Raw genomic sequence first — 13,326 nt, 5'->3', positions numbered from 1 at the left:
CCATTTACAGTACAATGTTTAAAATGGGACGACCTCCCTAGATGGATGATGTGTTGCTATGGTGATTGCCTGTGCGACTCATGAGCTGTGGATGGAAGCTCTGGTCTCGTCCACCGAGGATTAGATAATACAATGCACAAGTGGACACACACACAGCACCCACCTACACACACACACACACACACACACACACACACACACACACACACATATACACACACACACACACACACAAATACACACACAAACACACGCCATCTCTCTCGCTCTCTCTCTCTCTCTCTCTCTCTCTCTCTCTCTCTCTCTCTCACTCTTTCTCCCTCTCTCTCTCTCTCTCTGTCACTCTCTACGTATCTCTCTCTCTCTGCAAAGGTAGCTACAGGAATAACGTCTCGTTTGAAAATGTAGTAGAGCCTGAAATTGTGAAGGAAACATTTTCTGTTGTGTGAAAACTAGCTAGGGAGACTTAGTTAGACTAAGTAGACTAAGTTTCTTATATCTCTTTATGAAATCAATTTAATAGGTCATTTGACTTACCTTTCTGCTGACTGCTCTGACCTTTATAGTCCAGTGGGTGGCTGACACTATAGGAGTGTGTAGAGCTACCACTGAGTTGGGGTGTTGAGCCAATGTAGTTTGCTGTAAGAAATATAAGCTACTTGATTTTTCACGTTGGCTCAAAAATGTAAGTGTGTGTGTGTGTGTGTGTGTGTGTGTGTGTGTGTGTGTGTGTGTGTGTGTGTGTGTGTGTGTGTGTGTGTGTCAGAGTCTTGCTCTGTAAGTGGAGTTAAAGAGGTGTCAAATCAAACACACTTGACTACAGGAGAGCCATCACCATTGGTGCTGCAATCACCATGGTGGCACCAATGGTGATGGTACTCCTGTAGTCAAGTGTGTTTGCTTCTAAAAAGGTTTCAAAGCAAACACACTTGACAGGAGTACCATCAACATTTGTCCTAACCAGTCCTAACCAGCAGATGCAGCAGTCCTACCAAACAAGAAACTGAAAGGGTGGAGTTACTCCTTGTATTCTGCTTTGTTACGGAGATTTGTGTAAAAGTATTTCTATCGTGGGCAGTTTACGCAGTGTCGATTTTAAACCTGCACATTAACTGTCTTACAGTTTACTCCTGAGTGTGAGTTTCCAATTCTGCGCTTACAGATCCCTAGCCTGATGCATCAGCCGCTTACTTCATTACATTTCATATAGCGTCTGAACACGAGCCGTAGAGATTCGTTTGCTTCCGGGAGGCGGTTGCTTCCGTTTGCTTCGACTAATCGCTGCTGCTTGGCGGTGACGTATGCTATGCGTTTATTTATTTCCGTTTATTATGTCCTGGTCATCACTAACGCCAAGCTGGCCTGCTGTTACACCCAGTATCCCTGCCTCCTTAATCTGGTCTTCTATCAGGGCAAGCAGGGGGGACACAACGATGACAATAGGGTTAGCATTAGCGTTTGGCTTGCATAATGTCTTCGCCACTAACGGGGCCAGCTGGTAAATTAAACTTTTCCCAAACCCGGTAGGAAGAAGTCCAAAAACGTCTTTGGCCTCCAAAAAATTCGTCAAACATGCTTCTTGTTCTGGCTTTAAGTCTTCAATATCCGGAATAGTTTCAAGCACAGAGCGTATAGCTTCGCCGACATCCATCTCGTCAACTGTTTACCGCAGCTTGGGAACTACACCGGTATTTCAGTTTGGGCGCTTCAGTTCGACGTCATCGCCCGTCATCGCCCGTCATCGCCACATCTGCTCGCTGATTGGTCCGTCCGCTCTGGCGGACGGAGCAAACCGAAACGCATTGCTAGTTCCCTGACTATATGGTTGAGGCAAATTAAATTTGCCGGAACCAGTAGGCGGCGCTAGCCTGGCTAACAGATCCCTGCCTTCCAGCAACATGATTGGTTGAAACAAATATGTATCGAAAGAAAGTGAAACAGCCCATACGTCCAGAGTTGAGCATGTCTGCCATAAAATATATATATAAAATATATATTTAAAAAAATATATAAAAATATATATATAAAAATATAATTGATGATACTAGGCTGATTGATACACAAACCCTAATTGACCGCTAGGTACGGTGCAGGTCGGGCTTTGGCATCTTGCTCAAACACTAGACACTAGACTTTGGCATCTTGCTCCTAAAACGTGCACCCTTTCGTGTGACTATACTGTTACGATATTGAGACGGTTCTCCCACTATGTTCTCCAGCCCCCATAGTGGAGGAGGCCGTGTTGGCCCCGAACCGGCCCATCACAGGACCCGCGAGGAGGTGGAGAAGCCGCGCAACAATAACCAGTACAGCGCCATCCCTGCCAGACAGTTTGTGGTCATCACACCTTACCACCCACAGGCTGAGGGGGAGATTGCACTGTGTAAAAATGACCGAGTCAAAGGTAAGTCTGTTGGGTGTGTCAGGTGGATTCGTTTTAGAACTGTACTGTAAAGGATTTACAAGAACAAGGGTTGGGGACTTCTAACAGCAATTAGTTTGTCTCTCGGTAAATGTTTATTGTTCTTTTTTAAATGTTTCGATTTGGCAATGTATTACATTTTTGCGTATATAAAATGGTTGGAGTTAGCATTTCAACTTTGCACCTGTTGTTTGTTGTTTGTTGTTTGCATTGTTTTTTAACAATGCATTTATGGGGTCCTACTCATTACCTTAATCAGCCTAAAATGGAAAGCATCCACTGAACAACCATACAATTCTGCAAAGTAATCACCCGCAACCTACCCCAAAACTAGCATGAACTATCCCTGTGGACGTGGAATTACACAGCGGATTACGCTTGGAAATCTACTGATCCACAACATGACAATAAATGCTGAACATTTCATTCATGTGTTTTGTCATGCTGTAGGATGGGACGAGATGTACTGTATATCACAGATCAGATAATATCATTGTTGGTATTCTTGTGAGCTGCCTCTATGCCAATGCAACATGGCTCTAGGCTGATGCCACCTATCTTTTGCCACCTATCACTTATACTATTTGAATACATGATTTCGGTACAGTTCAGTTGCTGTACTTTTATAATGTTGTATGTAGTTCTAAAATGTGGAATGGAGGTTTTAAATGCATGGTACTGGTGAAGACCTGAAATGGTATTTTAATCCTAACACCTTTACGTGGATCTCTGTCTCTAGTGCTGTGTGTTGGAGAAGGGGGTTACCTGAAAGGCAGCGTCCGCGGTAGTGTTGGCTGGTTTCCTGCTGAATGCGTAGAGGAGGTGCCGACACCGGCTCAGGAAGATAGACCCTGTGAGTGCACACAAACACACAAGGACCGAAACTCACATCACGTGATGATGTTGCCATACAAGCACCAAAATACAGCCTTCAAAGAATGTGTCAATGAAGTCCATGATTTGCTCTTTTTACCTTTAAGGAATGTAAACAGTCAGTCAGTCAGTGATAATCTTTTTGAGCCTTATTTGGCCCACATTGTTTGACCAAGAACCCATCCCCTCCCCTGTAACAAGCCAAGTCAAGGTGTCTGCTATTTATGTACTTTAATGTTGATAAAATTAATTAATTTCGGATAAATGCGTGACAGCGCAGACATGGATTTCCTCCAATCTCATGGACGTGTTGTAAAGATGGAAACGGCAGATGCCAGATACAAGCAGTAGAACAAATGCCTAAATAAAATATGATTCAATAGTGGATCTTGCATCTCGTTTCAGACACCAGGCATGACCATGCAGAACGAAGAAAGCTCTTCAGGAATTACACCGTTGGCTCCTATGACAGCTTTGAGGCCGCCAGGTAAGCACAGTCATAAAGTTTTCACTTGTCAGGCTGAAAGGTTGTAGAAGGTATAGGAAGGTGTGAGGTATATTCCACACCTCAGGTCCCAAACACAATCCCCCTTATTATATTACATTATTTAGCAGATGCTTTCATCCAAAGCCACGTACAGCAAATGCCTTCAACGACACAGACATAACCAAAAAAGTGCAAGTCATTAGAGTACATTAAAATTCCTATTTTATATTCAACAAGATGCAGTCTGAACAGATCGGCTTACAGCCTGCGGTGCGAGACGGGTTGTTTCAGCTGTGCTGATGTCAGTGGGGAGCTCGTTCCCCCATTATGGAGTCAGAACTGCAAACAATCTGGCTTCTATTTAGTGGCTGCTGGGGTTCCGACGTAGTAAGGGAGTAGCACGACGTTTGGCACTCATGGAGTGTAGTGGACGGGCTTGGGTGTATAGATAGATAGATGGGAACTGTATTAATCCCTTGTGAAGGTTCCCTCAGGGAATTGCACTTCCAGCAGCAGCAGACACCATGTTACAAATAGAATAAGAGTGAAGAACAACAAATATAAATGTGCAAAAGTACAAAAATTCAAAATACTAAATGCTAAATGCTAAATGCTAAATGCAAAAAATAAAAAATATATAATATTTATTTTTTATTTTGCATTTTGCATTTTGCATTTAGTATTTTGCATTTTTTTACATTTATATTTGAATAATTATTATATATTTATATTGTTTGCATGCTCTGCATATATTATATGCAGAGAAACAATATACAAGAAGAATAGTAAACTTGTCACAGTGGTTGTGGTATGGTTTGACCATGTGATGGATGAGCCAGAGCCGTTCACATCCCGGTAGGCAAGTACCAGTGACCTGGATCGGATTCTGGCAGCCAGCGGTAGCTAGTACAGGGTGCGGGGGAGGGGGGTAGTGTGGGAGGGGTAGCCCCGAACCCCCCACTGAATCTCAAGCACTCCACATGCTTGTTAACCAGTGGAATCAAGAGCAGGAGGCACACCACCAGCGTGTGTATAAATAGATGATATTAATATATAAATAATCCACTTTCAGCTGTACAGTGTGCAAATTTAACCAGTTATGTAAATGCAAGTACATATCCCTACCTCGCGACTGCATTATGCTGCCCATTGTTATAAGGGACAAAGAGAAATAACAAATCAGGGACAGGGACAGATTGGGGTTCGAACCCAGAACCTTTCGGCGAGGAGCAAGCAGGGAATCCGAATGGGTTCCGAGATAGCTGCATTTCTCTGGGAGAGTGATGGGTATCTTCAATGATGCTTTATTTTGCTGTCCTTACATTGTTGTTTGGGTTTCGTTGTACCATTCTGGGCCCATACACAATCTGTATTTTGCACACCATCGACAGATGCCTGTTTATTGGCATCTTTCCTCCCCCCATACAGTCCAAGGGTTAGGATAAAGGGCATAGTTCAGGCCACAGAGGCCATTGGTTAATATGAATGGCTGACGTAACACTCTGATCACAACGTCCACAGCAACCGTATAATTGATGAGAAGACTGTGGTGCTGCAGAAAAGGGACAACGAGGGATTTGGATTCGTGCTGAGAGGGGCAAAAGGTACCAGTGGAGCAGTTTTTTTTTCAACGTCATCATTTTCCTTGTGCTTGTCCCTCACTGCTCCTGCTTCCCAGCTCATTCTTGGTCCACCGTTGTTTGTCAAAGCCTTGTAATAAGAAGCTCAAAATGCAAAAATGGGAGGAGAGAAAATGTTACACGGGAGATGTTGATGCCACACTCTATTGTTGACAGAAAAGCATCTGCAATGCTTACAGCATTGTGATTCTGTGCTCATCCTGTCTTTGCCCAACACCCCTCTAGGTATGAGCATAGTACCTCTCCTACAATAGGGTGAATTCATTATAACGACTTTGCTGACAAATTCATTTTAGGACAACAAGGAAAGCGATACAGCCATTTATGTTTCATCTGTGACATTGACCTAAGACCAACACGGATTTAGATTGACCCCCTCGTTTTTTTTTACGTTTACGTTACCATATCGCATCATACAACTAAGGTCGCTCTGCAGATCCATCTCCATGTTACCAGCCCATGTTTACATGACACAGTGCAGGAGTCTAATACACTCGTCATGTGTGGTCCATAGCGGACACGCCCATCGAGGAGTTCAGCCCGACGCCGGCGTTCCCGGCACTGCAGTACCTGGAGTCTGTGGACGAGGGTGGTGTAGCGTGGATGGCTGGCCTCAGGACCGGGGACTTCCTCATTAAGGTCTGTACCCTAAAAAAACATACACGCCATGGTCGCTATACTCTGGAATCTTCTCCCCGACTCTCTGCGATGAACACCAGCCTTGCCGTATTCAAAGCATTGTATTTTTGCTATAAACACGACCCCCTGAACCACACATAGTCCTCAAATTCCTGTCCAACTTCCTGTCTGTGTGTATGTACCCTGTCTGTGTGTATGTACCCTGTGCGTGTGTATGTACCCTGTCTGTGTATTGTGTATTGTGTTGACATTATTGTATCGTATACTATTATTTAATTTCTGATACCTATGGCAACTGTACCACTCTTCCCAGTTATATTAGTTATATTAGTATTTAACTAGGTTGTACTATTACTGTTGTTGGAGCTGCAGCTGCTACTCCAATATTGACCGATGGCGTGCCTCGGTTGTTCTCAGCCTCACTTGTCACCTCGGATGAAGCGTCCATTAAATGACTCAATGTTTTGTGCGTAGCGATCCGGGCGGAAAATGTTGTCTTTAGACAAACATTGTAGCTGGATTGCAAAATAAGATTGTGTGAATAACACAGGCAGAATGTATTTAGCTCGCCTGGGGGTTGTTGGTGGTCAGAAGTGATCACAATGTCTTCCTGGCCTGTGTATAGGTGAACCAGGACAACGTGGTGAAAGTGGGACACAAACAGGTGGTGAACATGATCCGACACGGAGGGAACCGGCTCATCATCAAGGTGGTGACCGTCAGCCGCACCCTAGACCCGGAGAAAACAAACCCTAAGAAAGGTGCTGCTCAGTCTCCCCTTTTTTTTCCCACCCATATTTTTAGCCTTTTCTCTTCCTCTTCAATCCATGCTGTGTTCACAATGGATGCCTATATCATTGCATAACACATCACCTCGTTGTTATCTGTGTTCCTAACACTTGCTTGAAACAAATGATGGGGGCTAATATTTCACGGAGAGCTACATCCATGGAACCTGGTAACGTAATGATTGAGCTCGTAAGCATTGTTTTTTTGATGAGAATCTTTTGACTTGAATGTCCTTGTAGTTGTCCCTACCCCGAGACGAGGCCCCTCCACCCTGCTGTCCATGGCTATGAGGTCCAAGTCCATGACTTCAGAGCTGGAGGAATTATGTAAGACCAACATATTGAACATTACCAACCATTATAACAGTCCCATGCTAGATACTTTTCATCGCTGCTATGGAGAGGTAAACACACACAGGCAAATAGACATATTGCTGGATCTGTTTTTGTGTTAAGTGTGTGTTTTTGTGTGTGTGTGTGTGTGTGTGTGTGTGTGTGTGTGTGTGTGTGTGTGTATGTGTGTGTGTGCACTTTTGTGCGTGCATGGGATAATATTTCCAGGGATCTTTTATTTTCAGTGTTTTCGTTACAATTTGCAAACAATGTTGTTTTTGTCACATAATTCATCTCGACTGCATTATCCAAATAAATAATGTTAGAAATAGTTTATTCATCCTCTGTGTGCTTTCTTTGTCTAGCTACACTGAAAAGGAAGAAGGATGGTAAGTCTTTATCTTGTCTGTTTTAATGTTGTCAAAAAGTATTACCATCCCAAGTATGTTACTATGCAGTGCATGTTGAATGATACTCCCAAAAGTCTTTAGTTATTTGAAGGTAGAAGCTTTACTCTTCAATAACAGAAACACAACAAATCAAACAACCCTAACCAAAATATATTCTATACAGGAAAATAAAGTTGTGTCTCTTGGGTAATTAGTTTCAGTCAGTCCCTCTAGATGTATCAAACTGTTCATTAGCATTAACAAGCTCATTGCCATTTCTCCTCAATTATTTCTGTGAATCTGAACCATAACAATTCAGTATTTTATATGCATTGCACGTTATGTACATTGTTCATCGCCTGTTCATTAGCCATACTTTTGTTAATTGTGTCCGGTGTGTGTGTGTGTTTGTGTGTGTGTGTGTGTGTGTGTGTGTGTGTGTGTGTGTGTGTGTGTGTGTGTGTGTGTGTGTGCGTGTGCGTGTGTGTAGATGACCATGCAGAGAAGCCAATGTGGGACAGTAATCGTAACAGCACACCTAACGTAGAGAGCAGAAAACCCCCACCAAAGACGCGCTCATCCAGTCGCTACTCACCCTTCAATCCTGAGATCAATGTAAGCACATTCTCATCCACTAAGTAGGCTAAAACTCAGCATAAAAACTAGGCTACATCTCTGCTTTAAAGTAGGCTGAAACTTTATGTGACGTTGTCCCCTGAGGCCAACTATTACATTTTTACGTGGTGGTGATTCCAGGGCAAGTGTCTACCTTACTTTTCACTTTGTGCTTTTCTGATTCCTGTCTCATTGTAGTCCATTGGCGATATCCAGGAAGTGTCTCAGCCGAGCCGGGCAGGACCAACGAACGCCAGAGCAGCTTACCTGGGAATACCTAAACAGGGAATCATCAGGAGACAGAAATCCATCGGTGAGGACAGTGCACTGGTTCACTGACGAAATACACATGACACATACACATGACAAGACCATGATGCTTTAAGGTACTTGATCTTTACATTTCATTCACTTGGTAATTTAGTTTTATTTTGTAATAATTATGTTTGATATTTATAATTATACAAATAATAATCATCACCTCATCATCATCATCATCAGATACCATTTTTATAAACAAAATTCCACTACTGTGCTACTGTATAATTCCCTTGAATTTCCGGTTTACTGCTGCAAAGTAAGTGAAGCAAACACTACTTTGCAGTGCAACACACATCAGTTCTGCCACGGTCGTGACCTTAATAAATAAATAAACCAACTCAGCATCTTAACACCAATGTCCCATCGCCGCGTGCGTCTCGCCCCCCAGGGGTCACCGAGGAGGAGAAGACCTTCCTGTCCCCACCCATGCTGAAGCTGGCCAGGAGCCTCTCCATGCCCGACACCTCCGAAGACATCCCCCCGCCGCCGGCCGTCTCCCCCCCCTCGCCCCCGTCCCCCTCCCCCTACACCTCGTCCCACCCCCAGGCCCCGGAGCCTGAGGAGCGGGTGCTGTACGGCGGCGCAGTGTACCCCCGGTTCCCTCAGAACGGAGCCGCCCCCGGGAAGGTCTGCCCTCCTGCCGCGGAGAAGGCCGAGGACAGCGAGGACACGGCGTGGAAACGGAACGCTGGGGGAACAGGTAATTCTGTGTGTGGTGATTTAACGATGGCCTGGTTCATTACATTATTCTTTTCCAAATGTTTTTCCAAATGTTAACAGTCATTCAGTTTGGAAACAGGCGGGTTCATCTATGTGACGTCATGAGCATTTATGGGGAATTTTTTTCCATCTTTTGTTTTTCTAATCAAACACAATTTTCATCCTTACCACAAGTTAACATATTGAAGAATAAACAATGCATGAAATGTACTTTGTGATTACAGTAAGGAGTATTTGTAATGGGAAATGAACTGTGACAAAGACCAATATGGTTCTCTGTACCAGATGTGAATACACCACACAGGGTGTGAATATACCACAACTGAATATAATATGTACTGAGTTAATTCCCATTTTGAAATGTTAATCGAAGCCACCATCACCTTTAGAAGTGCTGCACTTGCCATACAGTAATTCATTTCAGTGCTATTCAAGACCTTTCTGTGAGACCCATTTCAGAGCTTAGATGTGGCATTTCTTCAAGTACTTACTTCCGTTTTTATGTACCATATCCATTAAGTGTTTACATTTCAGAGGCAGACCTGTAGCTGTCTAGACTCCTCTGTCTAAGGGTCATTTATGATTCAGCTTTAATAACCACACCACAGTAACAGCAACCCATACACCCATCCTACAGCCCAGCAGAGTTTTCTCAACCGCTGTACCCCAGCCCAGATACCAGAGAACCCGTACTCTGACCGGGCGAAACTCAGCTCCAACATGGGCTCCTTCAGCGTGAGCAAACAAGCAAGGTACTCTTGTTGTTACAATCTTTATTATCACTCCGTTTGTGTTACCAGCTCAATATAGGTGTATCGCCGTTACCAATGAGTGAAGGGAATCAGTTTGGACTGACATAGTCTGAATGACCTGGCCGAATAGTAGCAATCACGGTAGGTACCTGGTACTGAGTACTTAGTTAGTAATTCCATCAAATGATTTTATGGGACATTTTTTACTTGTGCATATCAATTTTTGTCTCAATGAATAAAGCACAGTTTCCCAGGCACCAGTGCTGGCAGTGACTGCGTTTGAAAAACACACGCAGATGCCGACGTACAAACCAGATAGATATTAGATATTTAGCTTAGATATGTAGGAGACGCTTAGGTTCAGATAGATTTAAAAAATGATGGACAATTCTCTTCAAATCCCTCCTTGTGTTGGTTTTACAACAACAACATCCAATTTTCCTCACCATTGTGACTCCCCGACCATTTCAACCACCACCACCACTACCACCAACAAACCCACCATCATGTGCCATCCTAAGGAAAGGGATGCTGATGAAGCAGCCCAAGGTGGAGGACAAGCCAGAGAAGGGGTCTTCCATCTCCATCCCTACCATCATCATCAAGGAGCCGTCCACCTCCAGCAGCGGTAAGAGCAGCCAGGCCAGCAGCATGGAGGTGGAGCCTGGAAGTCAGGATCTGCCAGGTAGGCTGGGAACATGGTGCTGTATGGATATAGCAGGGGCTCTAAATATAGCAGGGTGACTCACACTCCTTCATGCAATGTTTAAAACAAGGGGTCTGCCAAGTCTAGCGACCGTCCCGAGGTCATATTTTTTGCATTCTGTCAAATGAAAATAGAGCGTGTCATCGTGTACACTAGACATGCTATACCTGTATCTATGCTGCTGTACACAGTTTATGTAAGCATAAATATGTATACAGTTGTTTATCATATATTTTGTTAATTTGCATCGTCAATCTTTTAGCATGGTATGGCTTAAACATCAGAAGATTTGGTCTTTTCAAAAGTCAGCTTTATTGTCAATTACAACAAATGTACAAGACAAATAGTACCGAAAAAAATTAGTCTCTGACCCACGATGCATTCAGTAGGATTCAAAGGATAACATTTGGTAAAATGAAATAAAATAAGATAAGTAACATTTACAATACATAAATTCTAAAATTCTAAAGTGCAAAAATAGTCTGGAATTTGATGGTATTTGATGGTTTCAAATCTCTGCTTTTAGGCCAGCTCCGACCCGACACCACCCCAGACACCAGCAGTGTCTTTGTGGTGCCCACCATACGGTCCCGGCGGCTGGCGGACCTCCGGAACTCGGTCTCCTTCAGGTCCACGGACCTGGGGGACGAGGAGCCCGCCGCCCACGCCCCCTCCCGCCTGCGCCAGTCCCGCTCCATCGACGAGGGCATGCTGAGCAGCGACGAGCACTTCCGCCGGCTGGTGGTCAACCCCCTGTCCCTGCTTAACATCCCAGACTCCAACGGCGGTGGCGGCGGTGGCGGCGGCGGCGGAGGCGGCGGTGGCGGCGGCGGGGGCGGCGGCGGGGGCGGCGGCGGGGGCGGCAGCGCGGCCCACCTCATGGACCTGAACTCCCCCGAGCCCTCCATGCTCAGAGCCCCCCTCAACACCAGAACCGGCCTGCACCACTCTCAGCAGCACCAGCACCACCTCAGCCCTCTCAGCCTGCCCGTCAAGACGTACACGCCCTCTCTGTCGTCGCTGTCCTCGCCGGCCTCCCCGTCCATGGGATACGGACACTACCTGCACCCGGTCACCGGGAAACCCTTGGACCCCAGCTCTCCTCTAGCCTTGGCGTTGGCCGCCAGGGACCAGGCCATCAGGGGACAGAATCAGCCGCAGCCGCTCAAGACTCAAGAGTCGTCCAAGTCGGACCTCAACATGCCGTTGTTTATCGACACAAAACTGGCTCGTCCGAGCGCGGAGTCGTCCTTCGGCAGCGCAACGGTGACCCCGTTGGCCCGCACTGGGCCCAGGGGAGCCCTGCGAAGGTAAGGCTTCCTCTGATCCCAGCTCAGTTCCTACCAAGGGTTTACATTCATACCAGGACAAGGGAAAGGCTGGTGTGATTTTGTCATCGCCAGCATGTCTTCCCTTGTATCATCTGTCCAGTGTTTGGCAAGTAGTCGACAATCTCTGTATTTAGTTATTCTATCTGACTCTAGCTCTTACTCAAAGCTGACTTGCACTCCTATGTGACTGATCGCTTAAAAATGTATTTTAGGAAAAAGTATGAATGGCCAAGTCATCATAGGTGTTCTGCTGACCAGGCAGTTTGCTCTGTGGCCTGTTTTTAAATGTGTGAGACAAATGTGATGATCCGTTTTAGACAGCCAGGGAGCCCCGTTGCAAACATGCAGAACAAATCAAAGTCCCCCCTAGATTTCACATTCATCTCCCCTAGATGTGGTAGACCTCTGATTGGTGTATTGACAAGCTGTTCACCAGTTACTGTCAGATTTTTTTTCTTCAAATGATCCCGTATTGGGTTTTATAGTTGGGTGATAAATCCCCCCCCAGTGTACATTTGGTGTAAGGACATGAATGCATGTTGCGCAGAAGTATGAATTGAAAACTGTTTACAACATTGCAGCCTGGCATTTTCACAAAGGATTCATATACACCTCTCATGGAACCGTCACCTTATCGTGGTGGAGAGGTTTGCGTGTCCCTGTGAACCTGAGGGCTGTGTTGTCTGGAGCCATGTGCTCCTGGTAGGGTCTCCCATGGCAGAGTGGTCTCAGGTGAGGGGCCAGACTAAGAATGAGTCAAGAAGACCCCATGAAAAAACGTAATAGAGGAGGAGAGACCCTGCCCGGAGGAAGCCCGGGACCCCGTCTGGAGCCAGGCCCAGACGGAGGGCTCGTCAGCGAGTGCCTGGTGGCCACGGAGCCCGGCCGGGCACAGCCCGAAAGAGCTACGTGGCACCCCCCCCCTTCGTCGTCCTGTGGGCACACCACCTGCAGGGAGACCCGCTGGGGTTGGGTGCGCTGCCACATGGGTGGCAGTGAAAGTCAGGGGTCCCGACGGACCAGACCCGGGCGGCAGAAGCTGGCTCTGGGAACGTGGAATGTCACCTCACTGTGGGGAAAAGAACCAGAGCTTGTGAGGAAGGTGGAGCGCTACCAGTTAGATCTGGTGGGGCTTACCTCTACGCACAGTCTCAGCTCTGGTACCGTACTACTGGATAGGGGTTGGACTTTACTCTTCTCCGGAGTTGCCCAGGGCGTGAGGCGCCAGGCTGGTGTGGGGATACTCATAAATCCCCGGCTGGGCGTTGCAGTGTTGGAGTTTACCCCGGTGGACGAGAGGGTCGCCTCCC

General features: G+C 45.9%; 1 protein-coding gene across 1 annotated transcript in view; it reads left to right on the top strand.

Annotated features, from left to right (window-relative positions):
* The window catches only part of LOC311357865 (SH3 and multiple ankyrin repeat domains protein 2-like), a gene marked incomplete at both ends in the record, with an annotated part of 36,782 nt that overhangs the window by 17,399 nt on the left and 6,057 nt on the right, over window positions 1-13,326 (top strand). The window contains 15 exons of the mRNA XM_084477886.1: window positions 2,220-2,404; window positions 3,162-3,275; window positions 3,701-3,782; window positions 5,304-5,386; window positions 5,937-6,061; window positions 6,687-6,822; window positions 7,090-7,176; window positions 7,548-7,571; window positions 8,062-8,186; window positions 8,385-8,499; window positions 8,896-9,207; window positions 9,865-9,979; window positions 10,501-10,664; window positions 11,212-11,481; window positions 11,602-11,995. Of these exons, the coding sequence (XP_084334012.1) occupies window positions 2,220-2,404; window positions 3,162-3,275; window positions 3,701-3,782; window positions 5,304-5,386; window positions 5,937-6,061; window positions 6,687-6,822; window positions 7,090-7,176; window positions 7,548-7,571; window positions 8,062-8,186; window positions 8,385-8,499; window positions 8,896-9,207; window positions 9,865-9,979; window positions 10,501-10,664; window positions 11,212-11,481; window positions 11,602-11,995 (2,331 nt within the window). The remainder of the gene's footprint in view (window positions 1-2,219; window positions 2,405-3,161; window positions 3,276-3,700; window positions 3,783-5,303; window positions 5,387-5,936; window positions 6,062-6,686; window positions 6,823-7,089; window positions 7,177-7,547; window positions 7,572-8,061; window positions 8,187-8,384; window positions 8,500-8,895; window positions 9,208-9,864; window positions 9,980-10,500; window positions 10,665-11,211; window positions 11,482-11,601; window positions 11,996-13,326) is intronic.

Source organism: Micromesistius poutassou (genome assembly GCF_964030765.1).
Source record: "Micromesistius poutassou genome assembly, chromosome: 13".
Taxonomy (NCBI): domain Eukaryota; kingdom Metazoa; phylum Chordata; class Actinopteri; order Gadiformes; family Gadidae; genus Micromesistius; species Micromesistius poutassou.
The sequence above is the reverse complement of the archived record's forward strand: the minus strand, read 5'-3'. Positions and strand labels throughout refer to the sequence as shown.